The sequence below is a fragment of the Halichoerus grypus genome, chromosome 13 (assembly GCF_964656455.1).
Source record: "Halichoerus grypus chromosome 13, mHalGry1.hap1.1, whole genome shotgun sequence".
In the NCBI taxonomy this organism is placed as follows: Eukaryota; Metazoa; Chordata; class Mammalia; order Carnivora; family Phocidae; genus Halichoerus; species Halichoerus grypus.
In genome coordinates this window covers 91,007,701-91,026,834 of record NC_135724.1, presented here as the reverse complement: position 1 = coordinate 91,026,834, position 19,134 = coordinate 91,007,701, and the positions used below count along the sequence as shown (strand labels likewise).

Below are 19,134 nucleotides of genomic sequence, written 5' to 3'. Positions count from 1 at the left end.
ATTTGAGAGAGAGGGAGAGAATGCGTAAGCAGGGGGAGGGGCAAAGAGAGAATTTCCAGGAGACTCCCCACTGAGTCCAATGGCCCAACATGGGTCTCGATCCTAGGACCCTGAGATCATGACCTGAGCCAAAATCAAGAGTTGGATGCTTAACCGACTAGGGCCACACAGGTGCCCCTCTATTCAACATTTTACTGAGATTCTAGCCAGGGCAATTAGGCAAGAAAGTGAAATAAGAGACTTCCAGATTGGAAGGGAAGAAATAAACTATTGTTCTTTATAGGTGACATGATCTTGTATATAGCAAATCCTAAGGAATCCACTTAAAAAACTGTTAAAACTAATAAACGATCCCAGCAAATTTACAGGGTAGAGGATCAATATGCAAAAATCAAGTGTCTCCACACTAGCAGCGGACAACTTGAAAATAAAAATCACTAAATAATTCCATATACAACAGCACCAAAAGAATACGATACTTAGGGACAAACACAAAAAAAGAAGTGCAAAACTTACACTCTGAAAATTTAAAATATTGTCGTGAGAAATTAAAAGACCATACAAATGTGAAGACATCCCATGTCCATGATCAGAAGACTTAACATTAAGATGGCAATACTACCCAAACCAATCTATGGATTTAATGTGAAACCTATCAAAATTCCCAAATTCCAACTGCCCTTTCAGCAGAAACTGACAAGCTGATCCAGAAAGGCATACGGAAAGTTAAGGGACCCAGCATAGTCAAAACAATCGCAAAAAAGAATAACAAAGCTTGAGGGTTCACTAATCCCAATTATAAAACTTATTAGGAAGCAATGGTAATCAAGAGAATGTGGTACTATCATAAGGAGAGACTTATCGTTCATTGGAATAGAACTGAGAATGCATAAATTAAATCTTACATATATGATCAATTTATTTTCAAAAAGGGATGCCAAGACAATTCAATGGGGAAAGAACAGTCTTTTCCACAAATGGTGCCAGAACAACCGGATGGCCATATGCAAAACAGATGAATTTATGTACTTAGCTCCTGTGATACACAGACATTAACTCAAAATGGATCATAAACCTAAATATAAGAATTAAAACTATAAAACTTTGAGAAGAAAACATATGAGAAAATTTTTGTGAACTTGGGCTAGGCAATTATTTCTTAGATACAACGGCAAAAGTATAATCTGTTAAAGGGAAAAAAAAAAAGGATAAATTGGTCCTCATCCAAATGAAAAACTTATGCTCTTCCAAAGACCCTATCATTAAAAAAAGAAAAAAGACCCTATTGGTCATGAAAAAGACAAACCACAGACTAGAAGAAAAGATTTTCAAATCCCATAAGGGATAAAGGACCTGTAACCAAAAGAAGAATTCTCAACACTTAATAATATATAACAAACAAGTCAATAAAAAAACGAGCAAAAGACTGGGTATTTACCCCAAAGATACAAATGTAGGGATCCGAAGGGGTACGTGCACCCCGATGTTTATAGCAGCAGTGTCCACAATAGCCAAACTGTGGAAAGAGCCAAGATGTCCATCAACAGATGAATGGATAAAGAAGATGTGGTATATATATACAATGGAATATTATGCAGCCATCAAAAGGAATGAAATCTTGCCATTTGCAACGACGTGGATGGAACTGGAGGGTATTATGCTGAGCGAAATAAGTCAATCAGAGAAAGACATGTATCATATGACCTCACTGATATGAGGAATTCTTAATCTCAGGAAACAAACTGAGGGTTGCTGGAGTGGTGGGGGGTGGGAGGGATGGGGTGGCTGGGTGATAGACATTGGGGAGGGTATGTGCTATGGTGAGCACTGTGAATTGTGTAAGACTGTTGAATCACAGATCTGTACCTCTGAAACAAATAATACATTATATGTTAAGAAAAAAAAAGAAGAAGAAGATAGCAGGAAGGGAAAAATGAAGGGGGGAAATTGGAGGGGGAGACGACCATGAGAGACTATGGACTCTGAGAAACAAACTGAGGGTTCCAGAGGGGAGGGGGGTGGGGGGATGCATGAGCCTGGTGATGGGTATTAAAGAGGGCACGTTCTGCATGGAGCACTGGGTGTTATGCACAAACAATGAATCATGGAACACTACATCAAAAACTAATGATGTAATAATGTATGGTGATTAACATAACATAATAAAAAAAAAATCGGGCAAAATGAACAGCCATTTCACCAAAGATCAGTGGATGGCAAATTTCACATGAAAACTGTCCTACATCATTAATCTTAAGGAAGTACAAGTTAAAACTAAAGTGGCATACATGCACATACCCAGTAGACTGGCTAAAACTAAAAAGACGGAGCATACCAAGTGTTGACAAGGATATGGAAGAACTAGCACTCTCAAACTCTGATGACAGGAGTGTAAAATGGCGCAACCGCTTTAGAAACAGTCCGGCAGGTTCTTAAAAAGTTAAATATACACTTACCATATGATTCAACTTTTCTAATCCAAAAGCTTATGTCCAGACAAAAACCTATATGAATGTTCATAGCAGCAATAGTGGTGAAAGCCAAAAACTAGAAACAGGCCAAATGTCCACCAATGGATGCATGATCTTCGGTATGTGCATACAGTGGAATGCCACTCAGCAGTGAGAGGGAGTGGCTCCTGATGCACACAACCACATGCGTGAATCTCAAATTAACTGTGTGGGTAAAAGAAGCCAGACGTAGGAAGAGCACACACTTTCTACGATCCCATTTATATGAAACTCCAGAAAATGACAGTCCTTCTTCAGGAACGGAGAGAAGATGAGTGTTTGCCTGGGGACGACTGGGGAGGGACAGGAGCAGCGTGTTACAAGGGGCGTGAAGGAAGTTTGGGGGTTGAGGATATGCTCACTGTCTTGGATTTGGTGATGTATGACTTGGAACATCAAATCCGTATACTTGAAGTATGTGCAGTTTGCTGTCTATCCGTTACACCTCTAAAAGCTGTTAGAAAAACGGTCACATGTGATAGCAGCCTCCACACATCACCTTCGTACCTAAACCCACTCACACCTGTGCCTACCGCTTGCAGGTAAGCGACCCTGTTAACTACTGAAGTTTGTGCAAATTATTTGAGTTCTTCGGGAAACCCAGCGAATTTGATTATGGAGCTGATACACTCTGCTCATCATCAGAGCTGCCTGGCGGGAGTTCCAGTTGTGAACCGCACGCCACAACATCGAGGGTCCCTTTCCCTCCCACTGAACACAAATATGTCTCCAGGGGACCCAGGCCCTGCCTGATATCCGAGACACGTTCACAGGCTCATGACTCTAGCACGCCCTCCCACCCCCGACCTTGGACCTGAGCAGGGCAGGATGGAGAAGAGCGGATGGGAGGCACCAGGAGAGGGGGGTAGGAGCACATGGCCATGTTGACCGAGGCAGGGAGGCTCGCGGGCCTCCTCTGACTCATTCCAAGATTTCTCTGCATTACGCAGAAGCAATCCCAGAATATCAGCTCTTAATTGGAGATGCCAAAGACAGAAAGGAACAAAAGAGCTAATTCATATTGAAATCACAGTGGTGCTGATGGGAAGAAATGCTGGGAAGGCGGCCGTACCCATCCCTCGGCCAACAGGAAATGCATGCCCCGTCCCCAATTAGGAAGGAACAATAAAAGTCCAAATCGCCAGCATAGAGAAGGACAAAATTGGGCAATAACAGCCAAGCTGCCTGACAACTTATTCTTAGCCGCCTGGCTCCTGGTGGTGGGCAAAGGGAAGGAAATTCATGCCCAGAAATAGAGTAACAGTGTTCTCTGTAGGAATTTCTGCCAAGCATTGCTAAGAGAGAAAGAAATCGCCTTAAGCCTCCTTTGGATTTCTCTCTGTCTCCTTCTAAATAAAATTAGGATCAGTCTGAGAGCTTCTTGGAAGCCTGTCGTAGCCCAGCGCCGACAAGGACCCTTTCGAGAGAAGTCAGGGCAGAGACCCTTGTGAGCCCCCTCCCCTGCCTCCTCTTCATCGACACCTGTGGGGTCCTGACCACGTCCCCTGTCCCACCTCCACCTGCCCCCTGGGGAGCATCTTCTGTTTCATGTCCTGTTTCCCAGGGCGGGAAGGTCAGACCGGCAGCCCCAGGCAAGATGTGCTTGCAGAGCTCTTTCAACCGAAGGACTTGCCACCATTTAACAGTCAAAACTCTTACACAAAAATCTGGATTTCCAGAAACATCTGTCTTTATAAAGTCTGTCTATAAAATGAGCGAAGAAATAGGAAGAACTGCACTTTCTGGTGCGATGCATTTGGACATGCAGTGGACTCATGTTTACTCAAAACGCACTGAGCACAGCGACTCGGGTTCCTGAGCCGTCGGACACGGTGACACTCACGCCCACCTCATGGGGCCGCGCGGGCCGATGGCTGTGCCGAGTCTGAAACCAGCAGAACGGAGTCTGACGCGGTGTCGCTGGGTGTGTTAGCTGTGTGCTGCTGAGACTGCTCACTCGGAGAGACCCTGGGGACGGGACCACCCGCGGGACATGGGCCCTGCCCTCATGGGGCAGATGTGCCACCGCGCACGAGGATGTGCCACGTGACGAGTCCCTAATACGTGTACCTACCTAGGGACCCACAGAGGGGAGGATCTGTGGGGTGCACAATGGCAGGAACAAGGTGACTACACAGAGGGGATGCCCTGAGCAAAGACCAGAGGACAGCAGGATGTCCACGGGTACAGGGGACAGGGGAGGGGTGCTGGGCACAGGAAACAGCATGAACGCAGGAAGAAGATGTGCAGAACCCCAGAGAGGAAGGCAGAATTTGAGGACAGAGACCAGGTCCAGATGAGCCCCTGGATCCAACTTTGCCTGAAGTCACCCCGGCTCTTTTAGTTGCACAACTCAATACACTGCCCCTTTGTTGGCTTAAGACAGTGGATTTGGGTTTCTACGACCTGCAACCAAATGAAAACAAAACAAAACAAAACTCAACCAGTGCAAAATGTCACCACTACCTGCCCACTAGCCATTACCAACCACACCCATCCAAGCCCCTCCACCTTGCTCGGTGACGCCAGCTCCAACGTGCTTCTCCAAGGACTGTGCTCGGGGCACACCAACCTTCCACCGTATCCTCTCTACAAATCCAAGCACTCAAGGAAAATGGGCTCACATGGCCTTTTGTAGGTGCTGCCAAAGCCAGTAAAGGAGCTGCTCTATCAAAGCTGATGTCCTCCTGAGGGGACATCAGGTTCTCTTTAGTGACCAGCTCCCAATACACTGCTCAGCAAGTAGCAGAAAACTCTGTATTTTATAGCACTTCTACTGCCTTCCCTTACCCCTCACAGACCAACTTTGGAAACAAGATCCTTCCCTGGGGCAGAGAAGGCTTTAAAATGTTAATGCCCTTTTATGAGGCCTTTAGCATCTCATTATTGGAAGTCCAGCTGACACCAGAAGGCTGGGAACTTAATTATGGCAGCCAAAAGATGGAGGGCACCATCTTCAAGACCAGCATGAGCTAACATTTATTTCTCTCCAAGCGTGAATGATTTCCTCCCCTGCTGACAAGGTGTGGCTGGCTGCTGTGGTTCCAGAAACCACAGTTCACTGATAAATAGTACAATTAGCGACACATGAGAACATGAAGGCATCACTGAGTCAGAATGGTAGATAGAGATTAACTCATAATTACAACGTGGAAATTGCAGTTTTCTTTCTTCCTCTGAAGACCTTTGAAGAAACTTAGCAAAGACAAGAAAATACATCGGGGGGGGGCAGCATAAAGGCCCTTCCCCAAGATGTCCATGCCCTAATCCCCAGCACCTGGGAATGTGTTACCTTACCGGGTGGTGTAGCGGGTTCACCTGTGGCCCCAAAGTGCTATGTCCAAGTTCTAGCCCCTGCTACCTGGGAACGTGATCTTCTCTGGAAACGGGGTCTTTGAAGATGTAATGAAGGATCATGAGATAAGCTCATTCTGAGTTAGGGTGGCTCCTAAATCCACTGACAAGTGTGCTCTTATAAGAGAAGGCCATATGGAGACACAAGGGCAAGACCCAGTGAAGACAGAGGCAGAGACTGGAGGGACAACGGCCATAGGCCAAGGACACCTAGAGCCACCAGAAGCTGGAAGAGGCAGGAAGGATCCTCCCCTAGAGCTTCTGGAGGGAGTACAGTCCTGTCAATATCTTGATTTCAGACTTCTGGCCTCCAGATCTGGGAGAAAATAAATGTATGTTGTTTTAAGCTACTGAGTTTGTGGGAACTTATTATGGTGGCTCTAGAAAACTAATACACGCAGGAAAGCTGATTGAGATAAAGATGTGAGATGAAAGGATTAGCCTGGGTTATCCAAGTGGGCCTAATGTAATCACCAAGGTCCTTGGTAAAGAGAGGCAGGAGGACGGAGTCAGAAACACAGTGACAGAAGCAGAGGTGAGAGAGGGGTTGAAAGAGGCCACAGTGCCGACCTGAAGATGGTGGAGGGGCCACGGCCAGCAATGCAGGTGCCTCGAGAAGCTGGAAAATGCAAGGACACAGGAATGCAGCCCCATGGACCTGCTTTAAACTCCTGACCCCAGTATGTAAGATAACGAATGTGCTTTGGTGTAAGCTACTAGGTTGACAGCAATTTGTTACAGCAGCAAGAAGAAACTAATACACCACCTTCCAGGTGATGAGGAGGAAGACAAAAGTCTTCGACAAACATCACAGACTTCTGGATGAGAAAGCCATAGAACGATGCTCTGCTCCTGGCTCACAGGGGGGTCAGAGGGTGACAATTCCAGATGACCAGGAGCCACTGCATGGGAACTCCGTCCCCACATTCACCACCCCAGGGACTTACTCACCCGTCTACGTGCCCGTTCCTCGTGTACAAACTTGGCGATAGTAGGCTCACCTACCTTGAAGGCTTGTTGTGAAGACAAGATGGGTCAATATTTCTAACGTCCTCATTATAATAGTACCTGTCACCTACTATGTTCTCAACAAATGTTAACTATGAACACCTATTAGCTCAGCGGTCAGTTCCCAACGACAGAATTCATACTGTTCCACCTCTGTAGCTCCCAAAGCTCCTGATACGTTGCCCCCACACGTCCATCATTGGAAGTATTTGTGGAACAAGACCCCCCCACAAGAAGAGAAGCAGCCTTGGATCATAGTGCCAGAGCCAGGTCTTTACCCAATGCCATGTCCCTCTCCCCACTCTTTGAAGACTTCCAGTAACAGGAAACCACTGGAGATGTTCCAATAAAGACCAGGCAGCCACTCTTGGCCTGTTATCTCCAGGAAGCTCTAGCATTCATTCATCATTCATTTGTTAGTAGATTCCACAAATATTTACTGAGCCCCCACTGTGTTCCAGATTCTGCTTAGGACTGGGGAGAGCATCGTTAATAAAGTCATAGACTCTGTAAACCTTGCAATCAAGTCGAGGTTAAGATACACAGATATGAATATGGATATTGATATGTAGATATAATGTTTATTGATCTATTATAGATCCAGCACCATGTGGCTTCCTTTAGATATAAGCTTACTTAATCATCCCCAAAGCTCCATCTTGGGATTCTGTCATGTGCAGATTTGACAAGCAAAAATTCAGTTACATGCGCTTGCAATGACTGGGGGCTGCTGTCTGTCCAGCAGAAGTTGTAAGAGAGAAGGATAACAGATGGGCATGTATCTCACCACCAACTCTGCTCCAGTCTAACTTACAGAGATACCCCGAGCGTTCCCTTTCAAACTAGCCTTGACCGACAATGCCCCAGGAGATTTGTCCACAGCTCAAATGCAAGGAGACAATTTTTTTTTTTTTTAAGTATCAACTGTCTTTTTAACTTTTTGAACCCAGGTGTTGTCTCAGGGATTTTCAAGGATTACTTTGATTACTGTTAGTTCTGCCTCTGCCGTATACACTGACTTTCCCTATGGAAGGTTCCACACTGTGTCATTATCATCCCTGTTTTACAGATAACAAATGGGGCTCAGGGAGGTTAAGTGATTTGTCCAAGGTCAAATAGAGATGGAGGCGGAGTCAGGATTTGAGTCGATGTTGACCTTCTGAAATCTTAACCAAAGGGATTCACTACCTCTGCGTTCTCTTTCTTTATAGTGAGATGGAGGGGCTCCCTTTTAATTTCCACTCTGGGGATTTAAATAGCACAGATCTTCTCTATCTCCTGAGCATTGGCCCCTGAAGGCTTACAGAGAGCTGTTCTGTCTCCCCCTCTTCATCTCACCCCTAGGCCTTTTCTTCTCATCACCAGGCTACACGCTCACGCGTCCTCCAACCATCTCTCTGTCCCTGACGTCAAGGGCCCTCTGCCCCCCCCGGACAGTGTTGCTCCCATGCCTAGAAAGACACACAATTCTCGGTCAGGGTGGCTGAGGGAGAGCCAGCATATGTGGCTGATTTTTAACAGAAACCAGGGTACAAGACATGCCTCGGGGCGCCTGGGTGGCTCAGTCGTTAAGCGTCTGCCTTCGGCTCAGGTCATGATCCCAGGGTCCTGGGATCGAGCCCTGCATCGGGCTCCCTGCTCCGCGGGAAGCCTGCTTCTCCCTTTCCCACTCCCCCTGCTTGTGTTCCTTCTCTCGCTGTGTCTCTCCCTGTCAAATAAATAAATAAATAAATCTTTAAAAAAAAAAAAAAAAAAAAGACATGCCTCACTTTCCTCTGAAATCTACTATCAGAAAACCATCATCAGGAGTGCGACGAGAAGTGACAAATGTCCCACAAGCCTCCGTGGGGGGGCGAGAGGGAGTGGTGGGGAGTGAGGTAATTTGGGGGGCCCAGGCATTATGCACAGGGGTGTCCTCCAGGCAGCTCCAGGTAAGGGTCCCAGGAAGCAACCTGACCTTGTGATTTTCATAAGAAGCTAGAAACCCAGATTTCTATGTGAATTTGACAATTTTTATAGGGTGGCAAAAAATTAAATAATAGACACACACACACACACACACACACACACACACACACACTACTGTTAAGATGCATCCTCTACTGGGTATGTGGTTTTTTACACAGAAGTTAAAACTTAAAATTTATCCTTCCCAATCTTGCCAGATTAGGCCAAACTTCCAGCCTTTTGAAATTATGTGTGTCCTCAGATTGTGTACTCCCAAAGTCATTCAATCCCAAGTCAAAGAAGCCAATCCGTTTACAATTTACATCTTCCTAAATTCATACTTATTCCCTTACCTAAACCACAGTCCCAATGCATAGAACTTCCAAGGCACAAAGATCTTTGGTGAACCTTGCAAGATTCTCCCTGGGGAGCACACAGTGTTTTCTGCAATCGTGAAGGAGTAACTGAATGACACCTGTGCAGGCTAAGGGGGTCTCCCCGTGGGGTGCTAACAAATGTCCCCCATGGTTGGAAATGCCCCTGGGAGGATGCCAAGGCCAGGGTGCAGCTCTGTAGGTGATGCTGCTTGTCTCAAAGTGGAGGTGACATTTACTACAAATATTGACACTAAACCCATGACAAATGCACCACAGCCAATTAATTAACACCCCTCCCTTGACTTGGGCCCCAGGATTTGCAATAGAGCCTGGGATCCCCTAGAAAAGTCTGAGAAGCAGCTCTGAGCTTGATGGTCTGCTCACTCCAGTTTGTTCTGAAGATCAGGTCATAATTTGCTCGAAGAAAGCTCCATCTTCGTGAGGCCACAAAAGTGACAGTTAAGTAAAAAACAAAAATAAAAAACCCCAAAACTATTGTCTTCCAAAGCAATGTATATCTATCAGGCTGGGCGGAGGATATTTCTAGTTCACATCTCTGCAGGGGAAATGAGCAAGTATAAGGCAGTATGGGAGGGCAAATCTCTCCAGGGCAGCAGAGGGGGGCCCCCCGCTCTGGGGGGGCTGCCCTAGGCTCTCGGGAGGGAGCACAGGTGTGGGGGGCTGCAGATGTAGGCCATTTGTTTGGGCCACATCCCCCAGATGCCATCTCCATATGTCACCCCCCATGTCTCCCTCTGGAATGACATGGGGACAGTAAATAACGTGCACTGTCAAAGGCAATCAAGGACGATGCACCATCAGTATTTCTCCTTCTGTGGGGAGGAGTTTGTATGACTTGGCTCAGATCTTCCTAAACTCTGAATACAGCAGGCTTTAGATTTGTTTAATCAAAACTGCCCACAGAGTACAAGGCCCACTAGGAGCCCCAGGGCAAGGCTGCCTATGCTTTGAAGCCAATCCCCCTTCTGTCTGCAGGGAGAACTAGCATTCCAAGCCCAGGAAGCAGGCTGGCCAAATTCGGGTTTCCTAAGGATTAACTTTTTTTTTTAATTAGGCCTCACAGACACATCAATTCTTCTTTATCAAAACCATCTCTGGCTTAAGGCAGAGCCTCCCGTGGGTTACCACGAGAAGAATCGGAACCATGAAGAACCACGAAGTTCTTCAGCCTGGGACCAAGTCTGATTTACCCTCTAAACAAGAACCTGTGGAATGTGAGGGAAGACAGAACCTACTGCCTTATTCTTCTAGAATGAATGGATGGGCCCCGGGGGCTCGCTTAGCAACTTGAGGGAGAAAGGACAGTTGGGAAGCTTCAAGTCCTTTCTCTATGAGGTGTCTCCTGCAAAAGGAAATGGCCAACCAGTGTGCCAAGAAAAAGCAGGGAGGAACTCTAAATTAGGTGGTTCACACAGATCCCTGCAAAGAACATGAAATAATCCATGGGCTGATTCCTGGCTGAATTTGGAGTCATAAATACAGCTAATTAAAACGAAGAACCCAGAGGAAATGCCCCCATGGCCAGATTACCCAAATCATGAGCTGAATCCCACTGGTACTCAAATTAAGTTAGGAGGCACATGGAGGGACTTTTATTTCAACAGTCATCTATTTTAATGTATATTAAGAAAAAATTAGCACATCAAGACCATGGACTCTAATGTCATTATAATGAGGCATAGGGGCATATGGGTTATGTTAAATAAAAGACTTATAACCTGTGCAAGGACACTCAGCCCCTCCCCTCTGCACCCCAAAATTTCCCATGTGAAAGATGCCCTCCCAGTGCCCAGAAGTAAAGAAACATTCTCATCACTGAGCTTGGAAATTTAGAGAAAGTGGTAAGAAAGACAAGAAAGCTGTATAAACATCCCTTGTTACTTCTTACTAATTTACTACCCCAGCCCACATTCTTTCTAGAATTCCTTACTAGGTGTGTGCCTTAGCTGAGTCAGTCAGAGTGCCTGTCTGATAGAATTCCTTACTAATTGGAGCCCCCAAAGTGAAGTTTTCTTTCCCCTGTCAAGTCCTCCCAGATTCATTGTCTCTGTCTAAAAAATACAAAAACTGCCTGCCATGGTCATTTCTTTAGGTCTCAATTTCATGACTGGGCCTCTGTGCACACTTCATAAAACTTTGGGATTTTTCTCCTGTTAATCTGTCTCGTGTCAATTTAATTCTTAGTCCAGCTAGAAGAATATGAAGGGTTGAAGAAGAACTTTTCCTTCCCTTCAGAAGCTAAATTAGTATTAAGTTTGAAAAAGTGACACATCTAAAGAAAATCTGTTGAGTAAATAATATTATTTACAAAGGAAGTTGGCAAACATTGAGATGACATGTGGATTGCTAAAATTAGGGAAATATTGTCCTATGACCAAAAGGAGGGGAAGAAAATTATTTCTGCTTAAGACACCAGGGTTCCCCACTCCAGGGAGGGAAACAGGTCTCCTCTGGAGGGGTCAGTCCCCACTCCTCAGTGTGGTCACCCTGGCTCCAGCCCCACAAGACCCTGGGACAGAGGGACGGCCCCCAGAGGACCGGACCCCTGGCAGGATCGGCGGTAAGGCCCCTTGTACCTTCACGACGTCTTCATCCGCAGACCTGCACTCCACAGCCTCCAACACGTCCACCACGGAGCCGTCCTCCTGAATGCCCACGACCTTGACGGGAACCGAGACAGGCTTCCCGGTGAGGACGGCCGTGTTCAGCACCTCCGTATCCTGCACAGAACAGAGGGCGCAGGTCACACACAAGAAAGCCCGCCAGCAGGCAGGGGTCACCGGCCTGACTAGTTACGCTTTAGCTCACGTCCTGCCACTAAAACTCCATCTGCGTGGACCAACTCCCCAGGCCTCGCAACACAGAAATTCTGGAGTCAGAAGCATTCCATCCCAGACTGAGCTCAGGAAGCCTGACCGCTAGACCTCCTTCTCCACCGCCAGGGGCAGGGGCAGGGCAGGGACACATCCCCCCAGGGCCCCTCCCATCACCACCCACACCCCAGCCTGCAGAGGGGCTCACACACCTCACGGGGTGCCTTCCAACATTCACCAGATCTCCACTCAAGGTCACTTGGTAAGTGACTACCTATGCTCAGAGCTTATTAACACAATGAACATGGCCCTCAGTGTCGTTTCAAATGAAGAAGACAAATAACAGGGCGCCTGGGTGGCTCCGTCAGTTAAGTGGCCAACTCTGGATTTCAGCTCAGGTCATGATCTCAAGGTCGTGGGATCGAGCCTTGCGTGGGCTCTGCACTCAGCATGGAGTCTGCTTGTCCCTCTCCCTCCACTCCCCCCACCCAACCCCTCCCCCTGCTCACTCGCTCTCTAATAAATAAATAAAATCTTAAAAATAAAAAAAGAAGACAAATAACAGCACAAATAACAGAAGAGAACTAGTCCTAGAACATCAACCTCTGTACTCCTGAGCCCACCGCCAGCACCCTTCCTCTCCCCCAAACCTCCAAGGGCCCCCAGATCCCCTCCAAGCCCAGGGATCTGTGAGCTCTGGCTTCATGTTCTTTTCTCACTTCCTCTGCCGATTCCTGGGGTCCTGTAGGGTCCACCTTCATGACTTATGTCCTGCCTGTCACATTCTTGCCATCTCCATGACCACCCCCCCCAGAGAGACTGTCCTCACTGGGACAGCCACAACGGCCCCCAACCCATCTCCTGTGTTCACTCTCCCCACGACAGCTGAAGAGAATCTTTTTCATCTCAACAGAATTCAGATCATATCTCCCCTAGACTGAAACTCTTTGAAAGTGTCTTCCTCTTTGTTCTTAAGATAGAGTCCACGCTCCCCACCAGCGGTGATGTGACTCTGGCCCACCCTCTGGCTCTCTTGCCCTTCCCACTGTCCCTCCCCATGGGGAGCCTCACGGACTTCTCCTACTTCTCTCTCACTGCAGTGCATGTTCAGCGTGCCTCCTGCTCTTCCCCATGCAGAGCCCTCCACCACACCCGCCTCTGCTCCTGCCACCCTCCCATCCCAGCCTCCGGGCCCACTTCTTCAGAGGAACAGGACTTTTCTGCCTTCCACAGTGTGAAGGAGCACCACCAAGTTTGCCCTGCATGGGAACAGCCACCGATGCTCCCCTTATGTTTATCTTGTGTTTATGTTTCCATCTCTAGCTATTCATCAGACTGTAAACTCCCCAAGGGTCTCAGCCACCTTTGTTCTGACCTGCCTTGCATCCACAGAACCAGGGACGGTATCTGGTGTGTGAGAAGCAGTGCAGAACAGAGGTCACAGGCACGGATTCTGGACCTGGACTGCCTGTGTTTTAAACTGGCTCAGCCTCTGTTTCAGTGGATCTGCATTCATGGAAAACCCAACTCAAGGGAAATAACCCAACACGGGTTTAATGACGCCTCTCACATAACCAGAGTCTGGAGGATCATGGCTGCTGCCTCTGGTCCAGTGACTCTACGAGGCCAGGGCTACTTCTCTGCAGTTCTCTTGGCCACTCCCTCAAGGAAACAAGATGGCGCCCATCACACCAGCCATATGTCCACTGTCTCACCAGGGAGAAGGTGGGATGGGGAGGGAGTGCACCTGCTGCACCTGCCCCTTTCATCAGGAAGTCCAAAGCTTGTCATATATGGCCAGCCCACCTGCAGAAGAGGCTGGGAAAGTGGGTGTCTATAGCGGAGCTGGAGGGGATAGCGGTGTGTAAATGGCTTTTTATAGTCCATTACCAGGTCTGCCACAAGTTACTTACCTCTCCCTGCGCCTGAGTTCCCTGATATGGAATATGGGGATAATAAAATATATACCGTGTGGTGACCTCATGAAGGTTTAATGAAACGATCTGCTTAGAACAGAATTAGCATAAAATGAGCAACAAGAGCTCAATACATATAGGTATTGCAGTAGATGCTATGAAAGATTGGCTCCATGAATGAATTAAAGAACCACTGGGTAGGTTCACAAAGGGACTCTGCTGAAGATGCTCATCCTTGTCTGAAGAGAAAGAGCCAACTGGAGAAGCCAGTGGGGAACTGAGCAATGTGGCTCAGCAGTGAGATCCTCCAAACACTCAACAGTTGGCTCCACCAGAATCAACCCAATGGATTATTATTTCAAGTGCTCCATTCACTCTTGGAGCCCCTAGCCTCAGCTCAAGCACTAAGTGGGTCCCACATTCAATTTTCTAAATCAGCCCCTCATTATCCACCTTAAGCCTGAAGATGGGTAAGAGGTGGAGTCAATGAGTGATAATGATTATGATGATAGGCAGTGTTCTAAGTACATGTAATTAATTGCTCATTCAGTTTACTCAACAATCCTCCCAATATAATTCCTAGTATTATAATAATAGATTTATTATTCATTGATAGTAAACCTGAAAAATAATAGCTACTTGTCAATAAAAAACATCAACTTTGTAATGAACAGTTGTAAACAATGCCAACCCAGTCTGAGAAAGATGAAAAAATAAGTTGGGATTTTTTACATATGTCCTCTCCTCTGTATGGACTCTCAAGGAGTTAAGTCCAAAAGCATATAACTCTAGTCCATGTTCCTGAGTATCCCATTCCCACCAGGCACATGAACTATATGTACCTTTATACTTAAGGTACTTTTATATTTAAGAGGTACAGCAAGGACAGGAAGCAGGAAGCACTGCAGAAGTTGAGATGAGAACTCACCAAAGGTGGGATAGTGGTGTGGGTGTGCGTGTGATTACAATGTATACAAAGAACAGAGACTATATCATGATTCCAGAACAAATGGATAAATTCTACTCATAATGCAACTGAAAAAAATCTATATGGATGTTTGCTTTTTGTAAGGGGCAGGCATTAATTCTGCCTGATGAGCATTCATGGATGTGGAACGTTCATCCAACCTTCTGTTTGTAACGACATTTTATTTTCCTTTGGGTATCATCCTACTCTGCTACCTATGAATGTGGCTTAGATGGTGCTGATCTCAGACCACAAAGTCAGGATTCACAGATGAGCCCACAAACCAAATATGGCCCACTGAGGTATGCCAATGTCATGTCCTCAAAGACTGATTCAAGTGAAATGCAAACAAAGGAAATCAAAGAGACAAGAGTAGGATAAGACAGATTCTTGGGAAAGATTTCTGAGTTTCTGAATCCAGCTATATCTGTGTCTGCTATCTTTAGAAATTTTGATATATAAAATAAACTGTTTTACTTAAGCCACTTTTAATTGTAAGCCAACTTAAACTGAAAGTCTTGACAAATACACGTGAGAATAGGCAAAATGCTAGGCTCTAAAATGAACACCAATGTCTACCCCAAAGAAGCTCACAGCCTTCAAGGAAGACACCACAATAATTTTGCCTAACTGAGTTTCAAGGGAGGTGACTTTATTTCTCATAACAACCAATCATAGCTGAACCAAGCTTGTGATTTTATCTCAAATACCTCTGCAGCTATGTTTCTTCCTTTAGTTTTTGCCTATGTGACTGAGATTTTTGCAACGATATTTTCCAGTGTCCATTAATGGCCTCCCCCAAATCCCAAAGGCAATCCTACCTGCCTCTGACACAATGAGAAAGCAGTTTATCCTGTTAAATATTACATTTAAATCATTCCCTGATGCCACAGACTGCTAAAAATTCACCATCTATCAAAATACAAGTCTTTTATTCTGCTCCTATTTGTGAAAGCTATAGATTTTATGTCTTGAAAGCATATTTATATTCCTTTATGAAGATGAGTTTCCATTAATGTTGCACACTAGAGCGGCATCAGTGAAAATGGCAGAGTAAGGACATCCGAAAATTCTCTCCATAAAAGCAATGAGAAAACAAAAAGAAAAATACAAAATCAACTTTTTTAGAACTCTGGAAATAGGGGCACCTGGGTGGCTCAGTCGTTAAGTGTCTGCCTTCAGCTCAGGTCATAATCCCAGGGTTCTGGGATCGAGCCCCACATCAGGCTCCCTGCTCTGTGGGAAGCCTGTTTCTCCCTCTCCCACTCCCCCTGCTTGTGTTCCCTCTCTCACTGTGTCTCTCTCTGTCAAATAAATAAATAAAATCTTAAAAAAAAAAAAAAAAAAAGAACTCTGGAAATAAAAGAAAGTCTTATGCAACCAGGAGAGCATTTATTCAAGAAAAATGGCTGAATCTTGGTTTAAAAAAAAAGAGAACTTTGTGGCATTTTCACTTGATTTATTCCCATCCCCTACTTCTCAGCCCCACAGTAGCTTTAAAAAATTATAGCCCACGTTCACAGTCAAAACCACTGGATTTGCAGTACAAAAGCCACTGGAGAGAGCAGATCAGGGCTGGAGAGCTTTCAGACCCTAACTCCCAAAGAACTGCCATTACTTGACTTGTCTGATAGCCCCCTGGAAGATTCCCACTTGCAAGGCTGTCAGTATTTGACTGCACTCTGAGTTCACCCAGTGTGAAAAGCTTTTACCCTAGAGGTATTTGTTAAAAGCAATTGTAGGCAATTGTTTAACTTCATAGCTTCCTGTGGGTGGTGAATAAAGTTTGGTGCAAAAAAAAACCAGACCAACCCAAAAGCTTAAAAGGAAAAGATGATGAATGAGATATGCAGAGGTGCTTTGAAAAGCTAATACCTGGGGAATCTATAAGACCATGCTTAACTTAGAGCTGTGTGCATGCCCAGGACTGTGTTCATACTCAAAAAAGACCTGAGAAGGCTCTAAGTTCTCACCTCTTCTTGACTTTGAGGTTCTATGAAAGCAGGAAGTGAAAGCTAAGGTAGAGCTGTCAACTGCCTGGCTAGTATTGAAAGTATGTCCCAACACACACAATAAGGCTTTTGGTAAAGACTGGGACACTTACTGATTCCAAGCGTCTAGGAAAATCTCTGTCCAATAATTGACTGACTACCACACGGGCCAAACAAAGACTTCAGCAACCACACACAACAAAGAATAGAGACTTAACAGATTTGTTCATAAAAGTCACTAAACAAACTACTGCAACAAACAACAATAAATATAAACCCAGGAAAAAAGAGATAACCTAATTTCAGAGTTGCTACCTTATATTATTTCAAATTTCCTCTTCTCAACAACAAGAACAAAATTAGGAGACATGCCAACAAACAAAAAAGTATGGCCCAGTCACAGGACAAAAAACAATCAAGAAGAGCTGTCCTTGAGGAAGCCCAGATGTTGGACTTACTAGACAAAGATGCAAATATCTTAAACCAGCTATTTCAAATACATTCAAAGAACTAAAAAACAAAACAAAAACAAAAAAAACCATGTCTAAAGAACCAAAGGAAAGTTTGAAAAAGAAGTCTCACCAATGAGTGAATGCCAATAAAGAAATATAAATTATGAATAATTATGACCAAAAGAACCAAATGGAAATCCTGGAGTTGAAAAGTACAATAATGCAAATGGAAAATTCACTAGTGTGTTCTCCTATAGGAACGGAGTAAAAGTAGAATAGGAAAAGAGGACAAAATGTGGAAAATCCACAAACATGTGGAAATTAAACAGCCTCCTTTAAACAATAAGCGGTTCAAAGCAGAAATCACAAGGGAAGTTGGAAAAATGCTTTGAGATGAGTGAAAACAAAAACACAACATACCAAAACTTATCAGATGCAGGGAAAGTAGTACTTAGAGATAAATTTATGGCTGTAAATGCCTGCATTATAAAAAAGTAAAAAAAATCTCAAACCAATAACCTAGGCTTCCACCTTAAAGACTTAGAAAAAGAAGAGCAAATTAAACCCAAAAGCAGCAGAAAGAAGAAAGGAATAAAGAATAGAGTGGATGAAGACGTCACAGGAATAAAAGGCACAGCATAAGGAATAGGTCTGTGATGCTGTAATAGCAACAGACTATGACAGAAGGTAGCTCTACTTGCGGTAAACATACCATAAGGCATAAACTTTTAAAACAAAAACAAAACCCCAGAGGGCATGCACATTTTTCATTTTAATAAGTACTGCCAGATTGTTTTCAGTAATATAATAGCAGTTTCCACATCTATCAGTAATACATGACGCTGTGGCTCCATATCCTTGCCATCATTTTATGGAATCAATCTGTTTAATTTTTGTCAGTATTGAAAGGTAAAAAAAAAAATGGCATTTTGTTGCTGCTTTAATATTTCTCTGAACTCAAAAGGAAGTTGAACATTTGTTTCATACTTTTATTGTCTATTTGCCTCTGCTTTCCTGTGAATTGTTTGGTTATGTTATTTTTCTAATTATTCTTTCATCTATTTGCCTGTTTGTATTTTTTAAATGAATTTCTTAGAGTTCTTTGTGTATTAGAGCCACTAAAATTGTTTCTTGGAAAAATTCTTTCTCAGTGTATTGTTGGTTTATGATAGCATCTGTGACAGAATTTTACAAATGAAGACTAGAGTGGAAAAGAATAATAGAAGGAAGATAAAACAATATAAGAAGTGAAATTAAAGCAAAAGTAAGTTATTGTGTACAATAGCAACAACAATAATAAATTACTTAAAATAAATTTAACCAAAGTGTAAGAATGTACACTGAACACTACAAAATATCATTGCAAGGAACTAAAGAATACCTAAATAAATGCAAAAACGTCTTAGGTTCATAGACTGAAATACTTAATAATGTTAAGATGACAATACTCCTCAAAGTGATTTATGTAGTTGATGCAATCACCATGAAATTTCCAGCTGCTTTTTTACAGAAATTTGACAAATTGATTTCAAAATCCATATGGAAATGAAGGGACTCCAATACTCAAAATGATCTTTAAAAAGAACAAAGCTGGAGGACTCACCCTTTTCTGAATATAATTGACTTTCCAGAAACAAAGCTTCACATTTTCCATTTCCAGCCAATTGATTCTTGACAAGGGTGCCAAGACAATTCAAAGGTTTCAAAGAACAGTCTTTTCAACAAAAGATGCTGGAATAACTGAATATCCACATGAAAAAAAAAAAAAGCTGGACCCC

At 44.4% G+C, this 19,134-nt stretch overlaps 1 protein-coding gene across 1 annotated transcript in view; it reads right to left on the bottom strand.

Annotated features, from left to right (window-relative positions):
* The window catches only part of TMEM132B (transmembrane protein 132B), a 348,373-nt gene that overhangs the window by 26,932 nt on the left and 302,307 nt on the right, over positions 1–19,134 (bottom strand). The window contains exon 5 of the mRNA XM_078061119.1: positions 11,794–11,937. Coding sequence (XP_077917245.1) covers positions 11,794–11,937 — 144 coding nt within the window. The remainder of the gene's footprint in view (positions 1–11,793; positions 11,938–19,134) is intronic.